This window comes from Neopelma chrysocephalum, unplaced genomic scaffold (genome assembly GCF_003984885.1).
Source record: "Neopelma chrysocephalum unplaced genomic scaffold, ASM398488v2 Primary Assembly neopelma1_62, whole genome shotgun sequence".
Taxonomy (NCBI): Eukaryota; Metazoa; Chordata; class Aves; order Passeriformes; family Pipridae; genus Neopelma; species Neopelma chrysocephalum.
Window position 1 is genome coordinate 5,018,249 of NW_020897719.1, and position 15,427 is coordinate 5,033,675.

Genomic DNA, 15,427 nt, shown 5'->3' on the forward strand with positions numbered 1-15,427 from the left:
GTCTGCAACAGAATGAGTATCCTGAGTAGACTTTTAGGCCTTCACATGTTCATGCACTTCTCATTTTAATTTGTCATCTCCTGATGGGAAATAACATATTCTAAATAATCACTAACACTGCAGGTAAAAACCAGCCATATTTCTGTATTACCTTGAGGACCTTACCTCTTACCACAAGGTCTGCTGAAGCTGAGGAGTTGTCCACAATCGTCTGAGCGGTGCACATGTACCTCCCTGCGTGCCGCAGCTGAACGTTTTTAATAAGCAGCTCACCATTGGATTTAATCTGTCGCAAAAAGAGCAGTAAGTGAAACTGGTAAACATCCCTGTACAGCTATGCGATACCTGTCTATACATCCCTCCCAACTGATCTACAGTGGTTGCTATTTCCAAAAAGTGCTTACTTCGAGAACAGAACACCCTCAAAGATAAATCTGATCTATAGGACACCTGTTGAAAATGTCTTGTGCTTCCTGAGGAGCTGCTGCTGTTTACTGGACATGGAAATCCAGTTATCTTAGAAAATGTTTTTTCACAAGCCCTTTTACTGTTTGAAAACCATATCTGAACATTGAGTCAAGAATTTGTTCATAAACTACAGTCAGATAATTTTTCTGCACCATTACTTGCTTTTCTTGTGCACATTGGCATGACGACATGTCATGGTGTCCTACTAAAAGAACAGGATGCTGTTTGGCTCTTCCTTACAAGTCCAAAGTAGTATGAGAATTTTTAGCACAGATAGGCTACAATCACAGCCTAAATAAAGGTGCACCAAGACCTGCCCTGCACCCTCGGCCCTTCCTGGTGATGCCCCTGCCTGACTGTACATCGGCTCAGCTCTTGCTGCTCCTTGGCAAAAAGCAGAACCCCCAGGGAAGCAATTTACTGTTCAACAAGGCTCATACACTCATCATCAAAGACCCTAATCCTTCCTCAATATTCTTCACCAATGGCAGACTATTGGGAATTATACAGCCATGTTTTCAGATGTCTGCTGCTACCTGTGTCTATAGAGGCAAACCAAAGTATTTTTGTCCTATGACACTTCCATGAACACACTGAGTAACTGGATGTGTACCAAAAAAACAAGGAATAGAACAGAGACCACTATGTACACCACAGCTATTCTTAATGAAAAACACATTTTATGTGAAGACATTTACATAAATGTTTAAAAATAACACAGTCAAAATGTTTTGTTTATCTATCCTGCATTTTATTACAGAAAAAGATTACTAGGCTAATTCACTGCATTATACATATGTTAATCTGAAAGGTATTTCAGAAAAAGCCAAATGTTCTCTCCAAAATACATCTGATTGCTTTCATGGAAGTAAAAATGCTACAAAAAACCCAGATGGATTTATAACACACTATATCAAAAGGGGCAACATTCAGATTTCCTAATTCACTGAAAATTGTTCAGAAATACAACTAAAAAACCCAAACCAAAAATTGAGATAATTCACTCCAATCCGTAAACCTTCATATGCCCATACAAAAGGAATTCAGATGCAAAACGATTTGTAAAAAAAGAAACAGTTAAATGTTTAGGTGTAAGAATTAGGGTTAGCACCATCGCAGGTTCTAGGGAACAACAAAAACTTTCAATACAATCTCGAATATTATGGGCTGTGTCTCTGCATGTAAATATCCAGAAGAAATGAAAGAAAATTATGCCACCCAGTATATGTTTCCCAATTGAAAAGGATGGGGGGAAAAAGTAAGGTTAAATCTTTTCCAAATGTTCTGAAACTAGAATGAGAGTTCAGAGTCTACATTTAAGGGAGATTAAAATACCCAGATAAAAATATTTTTCTTTTCCAAAGTCCTGTGATGATTTTGGTTGCCAGCTTCAATTTCTGCTAGCATAAAATTTCAGCACTAACTGAAATCTGTTAACACCAGCTTTTTTTGGTCCAACATAAGAATTCACATCTTCAAGAAATTACTGTGGTAAATCAGTAAAAGGAGAATCAAGCAACATGAAACAAAATGCTTAATTCTGGCTAGCAATGATTCAGCTGATTGCCTCATAGGGTCAGCAAGAAATGCAGGTTACACCGTACCTTCTCTCTTTTTGAGTGACACAAGTGCTGTTAGCAATGATCAAACAGATCAGTTGGATCAGTGAACAATCCCATATTCTTGATATATTTCAGACCATTTATCTTTTAGTTATTATTAAACTATGCCCATGTCTATATATATATATTTTCACACTTTTCACTCAAGGCTAACATGACACAGCTTTTAATTGAATTTGCCAAAGTGCATGCAGTACACAGAGATGAGAGAATTCTGGGATAGTAGCATTTCTGTGCTGGTGCCTGCCAGCTTATTCATAAGAACTAAAGGGAGAGTGCTATCAAGGACAGCATCCTTTGAAAATGTGCAGGATTACTGCATAAACTAACACTGTCTGGCTGCCTGCCTAACTACGTTTAAGCCCTACAGTGGCCTAAGCAACGCTGTCCATGGCTTTCAGGAAAAAAAATCAGTGGGAGTTTCAGTAGTTCTATTGGAATGGAGAGGTCAGCTACTTGCTCCTCTGCCCTCCAAAAATTACAACAAAGAAGCTGCAAAAGTTCAAATTCCTTGAGTTTTCAGTTCCTGGTTTTTGTTTGGTTTTTGGGTTGCTTTTTTTCCAATCCTGTTCTTATTGGGTTTGGTTTTAATAAAGAAGTCAAACAGTTCCTTATTTGACTGCTGTGTATAAATCTTTAGTTCATTAACACTAAATGTCATTCTAGAAAGAACCACACTGTCTTTGATTCTCTGATCATTGCTTGCACTTTAATCTGCAAATAAACATAATCAAAGGTTGGGCAAAACAACAAGGTTTAGAAAAACTGCATAAACAGAATTCTCATGATCATATTATTACTTGAATAATAAATGATTTCAAATTCTTAATAGGTTTAGTACTCATTCCTAAGTTAGTACTTTAATTAAAATACTTTATTATATTTACTAATGATAATAGTGCCCATATACTTGCCCTAACAGTAATTTCCCTTACAGGAACTTGGTCTTAAAATCTAAATGATGAAAAACAGATGGGAAAATGTAACATAATTTTAAAATCAGCAAACCATAGATATGGTATTGTATCTTGTTGGTTCAGAAACTCTCCTAGAGCAAGGTTTTATGCATTTGGTAATGAACGTTTCCCTACCTCAGAAGAAGCCTAAGTTCTTGGTGGTAAAAGAAGAGCTTACAAAGCAAATAAAGAGCATGGGCATCAGCGAATTCTGTCCACAAATTAGATATGAGTGTACTGTATGTTTTCGTTCAAAAACCTCAGTACGGCAATGTTTAAAAATGCCTTCCTTAACTCAGAGAAGACTGAATCACAGACTGGAAATAGTGATAGCAGTACTCAGGGATGTTCCAATGGTATCTGTGGTTCACCACTCAGTATTTACCAAGTTTCAAGCAAAGACTTCCATCACATAAGCTCTATATTTATGATTTAATAGTGATGTCAAAAATAGCATTGTGACCTATAAAATAGCAAAGACCTATTTCTGATGTTCATTGTTCTCTTTTGACTATCACCTTTGCCAGTGCCCTGTATTACTGAAAGCCATCAGAACATGCCCCTGTGCGATCAAAACTCATTTACTCGAATTGAGTATTTTGGTTGAAAGCAGTAGTCACTCCCGTTGGACTCTCAGAGACAATGAAGAAACTTAGGTTAATATAAGATTAACAAACCCTTTGTAATAATAAAGCTAACTTGGCAGAAATAGAAGAACCTGGTAAGCAGAGACAGTCTTTTTTTACCCCATTCAATTTCTAAAATTAGACATCTGAGCTTCAGCACTATTTAATACACAGTTGTGGTAAAATAATAAGAGAATTGATAAGAAATAATCAGAGATGGGATTCTGGGTGATAAGATCAGTTTTTCCAAAGCTAGAAATAATTTTAAAATCTTTTTCAATTACCTGTACCTAAAATTATTGTCTAAATGAGTTCATGTGATTTGGTTTGATCCTACCATTAGAGGATCTGCTATGTTGTTGCTACAAGTAGAACAGATAATCCAACAGCTGCTGAGGAATGTTAATGTAAATGTGATTATAGCTGTTTTCCTGATATTGAGATCAGACATAACACGGGGAAAAGGCCACCAGTGCAGCTCTATTATCTTAATCCTATTCACCGGAGACCTTCCCTTGTTTTGTTTGATAAGCCACGGATGACATGATAGTTACAAAAAACTCAGCTGGATAAGGACGACAGTCTTTCCTTCTGAAGAATATCTTCCTTCAGTGAGCTATATTTCTATGTAAAGAAAGTACAGTGCTAATTCTACCCTTGAAATGTCGACTGGGAAGTATATTCAACAAATATACTATTCTTCTACATTCAGGATACCACTGAGAATGCTTCAGGACGCTGTGCTTTGTAGCAAGATCGCTGTGGTGATACGCCTTGTTATTTCATTTCCAACAGCAGAAAAAACCTTGGTACTTGATCACGTATGCTCATGGCTCACAACTTTATGGCTCACGACAAAAATTCACAATACACTGCAAACTACATTGCTCTGAGTAGTGCTCACACCTGGCTTTCTCAGCTCCTGCTACCTAACCAGGGATGGTACATAGATTTTGGTAGCTTGCTAAGTCTCACAGGCACATAAAAGTTATAGTGAACTGCTTTTGCAAAGTATTTTTTTAATTCTAGCACAGAGGTTGGCAGATCTTCATCCTTAAACCAACTACAATTCTTCATGCTGGAAATAGCACTGTGGATTAATAATAGGTTTCCTCAAAGGCTTCTGTCAGAGACAACTGCTTGTTGGCTTCACCCTCAGCACTACGCCTTCTGCTTTCCTTCCCCTCCTTATTCTTAACCACTGACTCCATCCATGCCATTCCACGCTCACTACATTACTATTAGGCCCTTGCCTCTAAATATTACCGCAAATCTAGCCAAAATATGTTATTTTAAATTCATTCATGTCTAAAGCATCTCCCTAATGCATCACGGCACTGAAAGCAATGTATTAAGACAGTGCCTTCAGAGAGTCTTGGGACTTATTTTCAGGAAAAAAGGCAGTAGGTAGTTGATTTCGTTGGACATGCTTCATGAACAGTCACCTACTGCCTCCATATAATCCACAACTGTACTAAATAAGCTCACTAAAACTCTGGTTTTGTTCCAGTCCATAAATAACCTCTTCTTCCCTGTCACTGTGTAACTGAACTTTCCTATTTTGACTAACCTAATGTCTGCGATAAGGCGACCCATTCAGTGGATGAGGGAAAGGCTGTGGATATCGACTACCTGGACTACCTGGACTTTAGTAAAGCTTTTGACACCATTTCCCACAGCATTCTCCTGGAGAAACTGCCTGCTCATGGCTTGGATGGGTGTGCTGTTCGCTAGGAAAAATCTGACTGGATGGCTGGGCCCACAGAGTGGCGGGGAATGGTGCTACATCCAGTTGCTGGTTGGCCCCACGTGGTATTCCCCAAGGCTTAGTATTGGGGTCAGTCCTGTTTAATATCTTTATCAATGATCTTGACAAGGTATCAAGTGCACTCTCAGTCAAGTCAAAAGCAACAATAAGATGAGTGGGAGTGTTGATTTGCTGGAGGGTAGGAAGGCTCTGCAGAGGGATCTGGACAGGTTGCATCAATGGACAGAGGACAACTGTGTGAGGTTCAACAAGGCAAAGGGGTTGAGTCACCAACCCCGGAGGTATTTGAAAGATGTGCAGATGTGGCAATTAGGGACATGGTTTAGTGGTGGACTTGGTAGTGCTGCGTTAACGGATACACTCAATGATCTTAAAGGTCTTTTTCAACCTAAATGATTCTACGACTCTATCTAAAGATTTTACTCCAATTCTTCAGTTCTTTCAAACTTTCTATTCATTTTCTGGTTTGTAGCTGGAGCTAGACTCCACCGTCTGCAGGGAAAGCAGTAAAGAAAAATTAAAATGAAAATTCTTCTATATTTTTCTGTTGTAGGAAACTGTGGAATCATAGAGTCATAGAATAGTTTGGGTTGAAAGAGAGATTTATACAATAAAACTAAGTGTCTCCTATTGAAGCAAGAGCACGCAGTAGAACTTTCTTTACTAGTCGTGAAACTGCAAACAATAATAATTTACAAAAAACAGGCACGTATTAACCCATATTCCTCTAATCGGATTTTTTTATAGTTCAACTTGTTCTTTGTGGTTTACAAAACCACCAGTTCCAAGAACAAAGTGTTTTGGCAACATTGTCTCCAATCTAGAATTCATCCCACCTATTTTAGAAATTTGTAGTGGATTTCTGTGTTTGAATTAAACACCTTTATCAGCTAAAGTAACAGGCCCTTCCATGTCTGTTTTACTTTAACGTAAAGTAACTGGCCACATATATCCAGAATATTACGAATGTCATCCTATAAGACTGCAAAGCTTTCTGTCTTTTAGAGAGGTATAAAGTAAGAGGAATAATATTTGCAAAAGGAAAAAAAAGCCTTTGAGAATACAGTGAAGTATATACATAGTCCAGCTTCACTGTATGATAGCTGGAGGGATACCAGAGCTAGTTATGTACAGACAGCATGGATTCAGAAGCGACGTCAAAGCTGCATAGAGCCTGAGCTGTGAGCCCTGCAAGTTGTATGCTGAACCTATCTGTCTGCCTTTGTGTCATGTCCCTGAACCTATGAACACTGGAGAGCACACTGCTACGTCAGAATCCACACTTCAGAGTCAGTATGGATTCATCAGGTCTTAATTCCTGCTCTGTAGCAGTCATGACACCAAGATGTGTCAGCACCAACTTGAACAATGCCCCCTTCATATGAGAAAATGCGAGTAAGTAACAAGTTAGATATCTCTACGACAAAACTCAACATCTGGCCTTACTGTATCTTTCTATCACCATTTAGTGTTTATTTAATTCCTACAGAAGAAAGCTATTTGCAAGCAGGCCAAGTTCCTGAACATAGAATCATAGAATACGCAGAGCTGGAAGGGACCATCCGGTGTAGGATCCCAAAAATATAATATCAGCAGAGAAGGAGCTGATGAGATTATGTAGCAGGCTGTGGACAGCAGGAGCTGGGAGAAGCTCCTTGCTCTGAAGACCTCCATCACAAGACCTATTAATATTTAGCTATGTTGATTGACCTGTCTCCTCCAGCAAGATATGGAAAGACTTCGTGATGATGTTATCAGACCATGCAAAAACCCCTTTGTCCTTTTCGCCCCATGTGGTCCTAAAAAAGGAAAATATTAATCACTTGTGTAACTGTAGTAGAAAATTGTGTAATCCTCTAGTTAGCATGATCCATCCCCTAATTAATATAGCTCGTCCTCCTCATTAACATGTCCAACCTCCAAGGCCCCTAAATTGTGTTCTCATGCTCAATAAAGTATTCCAGTTTATACCCCATACCTGGAATCGCTTAGTTTTTGACCGCCCACTATCTGGATCATTGAGTCCAACTCCTAACCATGCACAGGACAGCCCCAAGAATCCCATCATGTGCCTTAGAGTATTGTCCAAATGTTTCTTGAACTCAGACAGGCTTGGTGCTGTGACCACTTCACTGGGGAGGCTGTTCCAGTGCTCAACCACCCTTTGGGTGAAAAACCTATTCTTGATATCTAACCTAACTTGTAAAGCTATTTAAGTACAGTTATTAAAGATAAAATGGTGACAAAAATATCAGGGTTTCACGTTCATTGATTTTGCTTAAGACAACTAATAAATAATGTAGCAAATAGGAATACTGCTGGTATGTAAAACATTTTAAAATGTATGTGTGTCACTATGTGACTAAGACTACTACAGTCTACATTTGGACTCTTCCTAATCTACTTACAAGATTCTGACTTGAACCAGTTAAATTATGAAGTTCCTCTTCCTGACTATCCATACAAATGGACTCAAAAGTAAAAAAACAGAACAGTTACACACCTTCACATATGAAAGGGGTTTTTTGTAATAAACTTAAAAGAATACTGATATTTGGATAGTATTTACATTTTTTAATATATATCAAAAGTAATCTCTTCCATCTTTAAAAACACATGACAAAAAGCAGATCTATAAAAATGACCAAACGTTGGCATTTTCCAGACTACTTGAAGTGCTGTATCTCTTTGAGACTTGAAAGGATTGATAATGTTTAGTTCGTCAATTAAATAATCAGAGGAACAACCACAAATAAAGTCAAAAGTAATCAATTTAACAGTAAGATTTTGTGGACTCCATTTAATTCTTTGGAAGCTAACCAATTCATATATATTTTTCCATCTTAAATATTGCTGTCACAGGAAATAAAAACAGCACTGGCAAATGTCCTTCTGAGAAATGAATTTTAGTACTAATGTAATGCAAATTAGTTTTGCCTTCAGTTATGATGGAGATACCAAAGCTTCCATTTAAAGAAAGAATAGTGCAGGGACCTACATGAATTTCATTAGCATTTCATTATGTGTATGGGATGACAACATTAGTATTATTTTGAGAACTGAAATACTGTGACACTATCAAGTTTCAGCATGTGGATCTGCACAGTCACATAAATTAATAGTGATATTACCAGGAAGAGAGATGAGGATCCTTCATCAACAGGAAATTATAGCACAGAGTGCAGGCTTCACATATCCAGTAATTTTAATATTCATGATGGAATATCTTTTTATTTTGTGTTTGTGAAGGGCTGCATGGCAGCATGGGACTTCACTGTTTCAAGCCCAGCAGTTCGTGCTGCTGCTGTCAAATCAGAACAGCTCACTCTTTGCATTTGAGAAAACCTGAACAAACCTGCCACCCAGTGACTTCAGCTCAGAACTGCTAGAGATGGAAACGGGCAGAAGAAAATCCCTTTGTTTGCACAGGAAGGAGAAAATCCCTTAATGCAAGAATACAATAAGTGAATGAAACAGAAATATAAAAAGTTCATACACCTCTTAATTATATCCTATATAAACCTTTGTACCGGATTTGCTGAATTTGTTAAACATTCTACATTTGTTATTACTTAAGCGCTGAATAACCTAATAAATACAAATGCAGACTTCAAATGCAATCCTACTGTCCCCAATAAAGACTAAGCTGCCTGTAGAAGAGGAATGGAGATTATCTGCACTTGCTTTGTATTTGAAAGCCCAGAAGTAAGGCACAGGAATGCAAAACAAGAAGCTGCCCCCATTAAAATAATTTAGTATTGATTAAATGCAAAAGAAACACAACAAACCAAGAAATATCCTTCAGGAAGATGGATACACACACTTTACAAACTGAAAAGTAAATTAACTGATGTTTGGACCTAACCTAAACTTTAACTGTCTAAGCGAATTAAGAGTTAGTTGCTCTTCAGTTCCTTCTGAATCCTATGCAGTATCCATCCCTTTAATCTCTTGGAAAAGGAAATATTCCAGCACAAGATTCAACACCCACATGAAGTGAAGCACCTCTTTCTCTCTCTCTGCAGACCATAGAAAGTCTGTAGAGACCAAGGCAGTCTAGTAAAGTTAGGCTAATTTGGTTTTGAAATCAAGCATTTCAATAGTGTCTCAAATATTGTGGAGTTAATTAGAATTTGGGATCAGGAGTCCAGGATCACTGGCTCTCTGGAAGACAAAACAGGTGGGAATTACATATCATCAGTTTTCTAAGAGAATCACAAACTTTTTGAAGCCCTTACATGGTTCTACATTTGTTCACTTGAAGTTATTTGCTAGAAAGTGCTCTAAAATCAGGATAAACTTTCAGAATTAATTTACCCTAAAAGAAAAAAAATCCAATTTCCTTTTATTTCCATTATTTAGAGGAAAACCCAAAAGTATGTATCAGTGATAGAAAATTATGACCCACAGATGGAGGAAGTTCAGATTCCTTTCTCTTGCATTACAAACTCCTCTGATAAAAGCATTTTTACCTTCCATATCCAAATCACTGATTCATCAACACTTTCAGCCTGATTTTCTGTTTTATGGAACACAATTTCTTTGTACGACTTGTGTCAGGTAGCTAAAAGCAATCAACTACATAAAATCTGACACAGAGTGGTTTTATTTGCTCTTTTACAAGGAATAAATTTACTGGGGCTTTACTCTTCAAGTTCTTACTTTGACTGACACTCTGACTCATTCCCAACCTTTACCGAAGGGCAAAGGAATGCCATTAGGAGGCATTGATTACTACCAAAGTGTAAATATAAACGTATCAAAAGTGTGGCTTAGTAGCCATATGAAGAAGTGTACTGATGAAGATCTGCTCTTTTTTTAAATTCCCGAGGTAATACAAAATACACTGCAAACTGCTTACTGCCCTGCTACTGAGTCTGGACATAGACTTTCAGGAGATTTATTGCAGAAAGTGGTTTATGTCATTGAGTTTAAATGTTTTAAGATGATTTTAGCATACTTCTACTGGATTGTTGGACAAGGGCTTGTTCTCTTACTGAAAGAGAGCAATGTGACTTCTTAGGGATGTTCTACAACTCAGCAAATGAGCAGGTTGAGGCAACTCTGACTCCTCAAAGGGCTGGTTTGTTCCAAATCAGACTAAAATAGTTATGCTTGAAACATCTTTTCACATGGAGATAAACAGATACTGAAAGAGAAAAAAAGAATCTATTGGTCCATGTAAAATCAGATAATATTGCCAGCCTAGGAGGAGGACTGCAGGAGGTACTGTTACATGGTACATCATTTTGAACATGGAGCTGAAACTAAGCACAGTCCCTGGTGTTCCCAGACACTACAGGTATCATTAGCAACCTTTTCTCTATATATCCACAGTTTCTCTTGGAAGCACAAAATAAAAAGGTATATAAACGTAAGGATTTTTGTATAATTTAAACAAAGAACAACAGAATATTTACACACATAGGCAAACACTCTGAGGTTGTTGAATATTAGGTAAATCAGCATGTTATCACATAAGAAAGGACTTCTAATAGAGATATTAATTTTGAATAAGTCTGATAGAAGACTCTAAAAATATAGCCATAGATGCAAATACAGAAGAACTATGATTCCTCTTTCCATGTGTCAAAATTAGTGTCTTTGTATTAACTTGTTTAGTCTTTACACAAACTCTTGCTCAGTGTTTACAGACTGTTTGACTCCTATCCACCACCTGGCCCAGTCTTGTGCCAAATTCCAGAAATGCTGATGAGAAAAACACGGGTAAGCAAAAGTGAATGCATATGCACACTTTTTTAAAGATAATTTACACCCTGTTTACTACAAGGCTACCTATTTACCAGCTATTTTTACTAACAACCAGAGTGGGATTTAACCAAGGTACCAAAATACTTATGTCAATTTAGATACCTGATTTCAGGTATCTACCTGCAAGTATCTATGTGTGTCTGTAAGGTGTCTAAATTGTAATTCTATTTTATGTTCTTGGCCTACTACATCTTTCTGGACCTGAACCAACACAACAGAAGAAGTATAACAGAAAAGAGAGCTATTCACAACAAAGAAAACTAGGTTTTCCCATATTAAATAAGGATCTATAGTATCTTACCATAAAATTCCTTTCATAATGTTCGTGCTCTTTCTCAAAATCTATTACAAAGCCATTTAGAGACCAAATAAATGTCAGGTCTAATGTGGGATCATGGGACGCAATGCATTGCATGGTAGCATTCTCTCCAACGGTGACATCGACATTCAGCGGAGCTAAAGTAATCCTTGTAGCTTCTGTGAAGTTAATGACAAACATGGAAAATTTCAATAAATAAATGTTTATTCAAATGTAAGCTCAGCTCCATAACTGTTTGATTACACATTAAACCACTCCTTCAAACTCCAATTTGTATGTTATTCATACAGTTACATTTCAAAGGACCAAACTAAAGAGAACAAAGAAAACCTTCTACACCTAAGATGTCTGACTTCAATTTAGCTGTTTCAGTCTCTGAATCACATTACTATTAAAAACTATTTTTATTCATTGACTATACCTCAGGTAGAAAGAAGGCACATTATGAACATTATATGACTTGTGTTGCATTTTTTGTTTCAATTATAATATTTACGTTTGAAAACCTGTCTTTTTAAAGAACAGAAAGTTCTACTCAGCCTGAGTCAGATTTTCATTAGAGCATTGCAGAGATTGAGATCTCAATTTATCTACTGAGAAACAATATAATGGATGCATAAAAAACTGTGCAAATAGCTACATGTGGAAAGAAAGAGAAAACAATACAAGGAAAAGAAGAAAGCTGTATTTACTCTAGGAATGTCCATTATTATTACAGAAACAAAAGAGAAGGCAGAGATCTCATGACACTTGCTAGAGCTCTTGATAATTACATCAAACTCATATGGCAAATTAGCAATTGTTCTGGTAGGCACTCACTTGATCTGTGAGACCTGTTCCTTTTCTTACAATTATTATCATAAAATAAAAAGCCACAGAGTATCTTCCTTATGCCATGACATACAATATCTCTCCCACCAATATGAGAGTTGGAGTAGGGTATCAAAATCTGGAGGACAATAGCCTATTGCTAGTAGCAAAAGAACTACTGCTACTAGTTAAAACCTAGGTTCAAGCATGCTCCAAGGAACACATTCCATTCTACCAGAGAACAGGAAAATATCCTCAGTAAACTGAATATTTTATCAATCTGCCTTAGAAAGAAACCTTTCCCCAGATCCTACTCCAGTAATCTAAAACCTGCTAGATACCAAGACTCTGAGGATGGCACAACTACTGGCTTTTGCAGTATGGAGCATCTCATAGTTCATTGGAGTAACCAGTTAACATTCGATCTCCTAAGTCTTAGCTGTGGACACACGCTTAGGATACTTGCTCCATTCCAGTGTAGTGGTGCTTGTATGCTCAGCATTTGGTTCTACCATCACTGATTTTCTAAATGTATACATAAATATTCTACTAGTTTAAAACGTTGCTGAAATAGTGGACCAGTGGCAGGGAACAAGTAGCATCTGGGAAAAACCATCAGACTTTGCAGTGCCTGTCAGTTTCAGATTTAACTTTTTAATTTCCTGTAGTCATGCACCATGTCCGAGACATTTTATGGGCCATGTAATGTGCTTGGGAATGCCACTTTTAAAGCATTCTTCATCAACCTTCATCATTGTACACTTTGTCCACAATGTGAAAACAGTTTTGAAGTATGTCATCTGACCCTTCTGTTTCTGCTATGATGTCTTATTATCTTGGTGTTCATTTTTAGATGAATCGGAGCAGAATTCTTCAAAATTTAAAATTTCTTTATCCTACTTTATAAGGTTTACAAACATACGGTTTAAGTGTTCCACTGTGTGAATTTAGTTTGCAAATGTTCTTCCTGATTTTACAAGGTATGATAAAACTATGAAGGGTCTAGATATATTTAGTTACAAAAACTTTCAAAATACTTAAATGCCTGAGAGTAATATTAAGACGTGTAACAGCAGAAGATGATAAAAAGTAACTGCAAACATAAAGTAAAATTTTACAACTCATTTGGTATATATTATCCAGAAAATTGTTTTCATATGATCTGGTGCTACAGATTAATTCTCACATTAGTACATCACTATTGTGGCATTGAGCTGACACATTCAGCATAACTTCTGGAACATAGATAAAAATGTATCTGATAAATGACTCTCCTATGATCAGTAGTACTTGATAGACATAGTTGTTACAGAATGTTGTCTTTCCTGTCTGTAGTCTAGAGTTATTTAATTATTTGACATCAGATTTAAAATACATAATTAAGGATATCAGTACTCAATCAATAAATAATAATACTCATAAAGAAAGAGAATTTAGTAGCGCAATCATAAGGCTATATGCCCTTATCTCACAAATTTTATGCATATTCTTTTTAACATGCATACTCCTCTCTCAAACCTGCTTACAGCACAAAAAAAAAAAAAGAAAAAAAGAAAAAAAAGAAAGGTCAGTAGGAGTGCCCTTGCTCTGAGTTGCAGCCCCAGAATCTCACCTTAGTGTGAGTGCTAAGCTACCAAACTGAAGAAATGCATTAAAATATGTCAACTTAATGTATCTGATTTAATAATCTCTTATGGATAAATCAACCCTGAAAAATGAGATACAGTGTTAGAACTGCTGCAAATAAACCCAGTTTCTTCTGAGCAACATGCTTCAAAAGCATCAATTCATTCTTAATGAGGAATTAAATTAGAAAGAAAAAATACGGAGCAGCTTGCAATGCTGGAGCGAAACATTAGTGATTTTGAATTGAGGGAATATAGCCAAAACAAACTAATACAATTCAGAGACTTACCTGTCATTTCTAGAACACCAGTGCTATTAGCTTTTCCTCGGTTATTTTCCGCAAAACAGGTGTAGCGACCTTCATCCAGCTTTGTTACATTGATAATTTCCAGACTCCCATCGTCCCAGATACGTATGCTATGGAAAGTGCAAAAAATATATCAAGAGCAATTAGGTTTTATATTTGAAACCAATGTTTCCTCTAGAACTGTAGTAACTGAAAGAACAAACTACAAATATCTTTTGAAAACTCACATCTCACTACTGGATTTATAAACATCCTTATAGAAAAAGATATTTAAAGAGAATGTTGCATGATTAGATGTCTTGTTGCTGGAGCAAGAGCACGTACTTCTATGCACTTGTACTCATTCAAATATTTTTCTTAGAGTTTTATGATACAATTCAATTCTTAAATGTAACCAGCACCAAACAGACTGATTAAAGTTGGATACCCTACTAGCTATTTGGATCCACACTGCCAGCAATATTTCAGCATATTATTTTCCTGAAATTACACATTTTTCTGCCCCTGAATTCTTGAAGAGGGAGAACTAGATAGAAATATACGGCAATGTTTTTAAGGCTCGAAGTGTTCACTAACAGTCAATACTAACCGGCTCCCATTTACAAGCAATTCCGTTCCTTTGCTCCAGGAGAATTTTGGCTTAGGAGCAGCTTTAGGTTTGCATTCAATGATTACACGCCCTCCTTTAGCTGCTAGGATTTTCTTCTTCATAGGGTTCAGTTCAAAAGTAGGAGGTGAAGCTGAAAGCAAAAATGAACACAAGTATTGCTGTAAGTGATTTACTGCAAAAGAAAATTTGTTTGCAACATGCAATAAATGACAGAACTATTGAATTTTTTACAAATATCCATTATTTAGACCAGTGAGAAAAATATTAAGGATACAGAGATGTGGTGGGAAGTAGATGGTGATCTAAAAGAAACAGGAAAAATAGTTATGTAGTTCTGTGCTGTGTTACATTAGAGGTTTCTTTCTGAAACTTCCAACTAAGTTTAATCTAACAAGATCAAAGTCCACTGAAATCAATAGAAAGTTCTTCCCTTTCAAAAGGCCTTTTGATCAGTCCCAATAAAATTCAGATTCCTGGAGACGAATTTTTGTAACAAGTTCCTCACTCGATCATACTTTACAGTGATTTTAACCCTCTCCAGGA

General features: G+C 36.7%; 1 protein-coding gene across 1 annotated transcript in view; it reads right to left on the minus strand.

Moving 5' to 3' along the window:
* CNTN1 (contactin 1) overlaps window positions 1-15,427 on the minus strand; it is a 259,467-nt gene that overhangs the window by 49,833 nt on the left and 194,207 nt on the right. Inside the window, exons 12-15 of the mRNA XM_027682199.1 lie at window positions 14,864-15,014; window positions 14,257-14,384; window positions 11,514-11,689; window positions 166-286 (exon numbers count right to left, since the gene is read on the minus strand). Coding sequence (XP_027538000.1) covers window positions 166-286; window positions 11,514-11,689; window positions 14,257-14,384; window positions 14,864-15,014 — 576 coding nt within the window. The remainder of the gene's footprint in view (window positions 1-165; window positions 287-11,513; window positions 11,690-14,256; window positions 14,385-14,863; window positions 15,015-15,427) is intronic.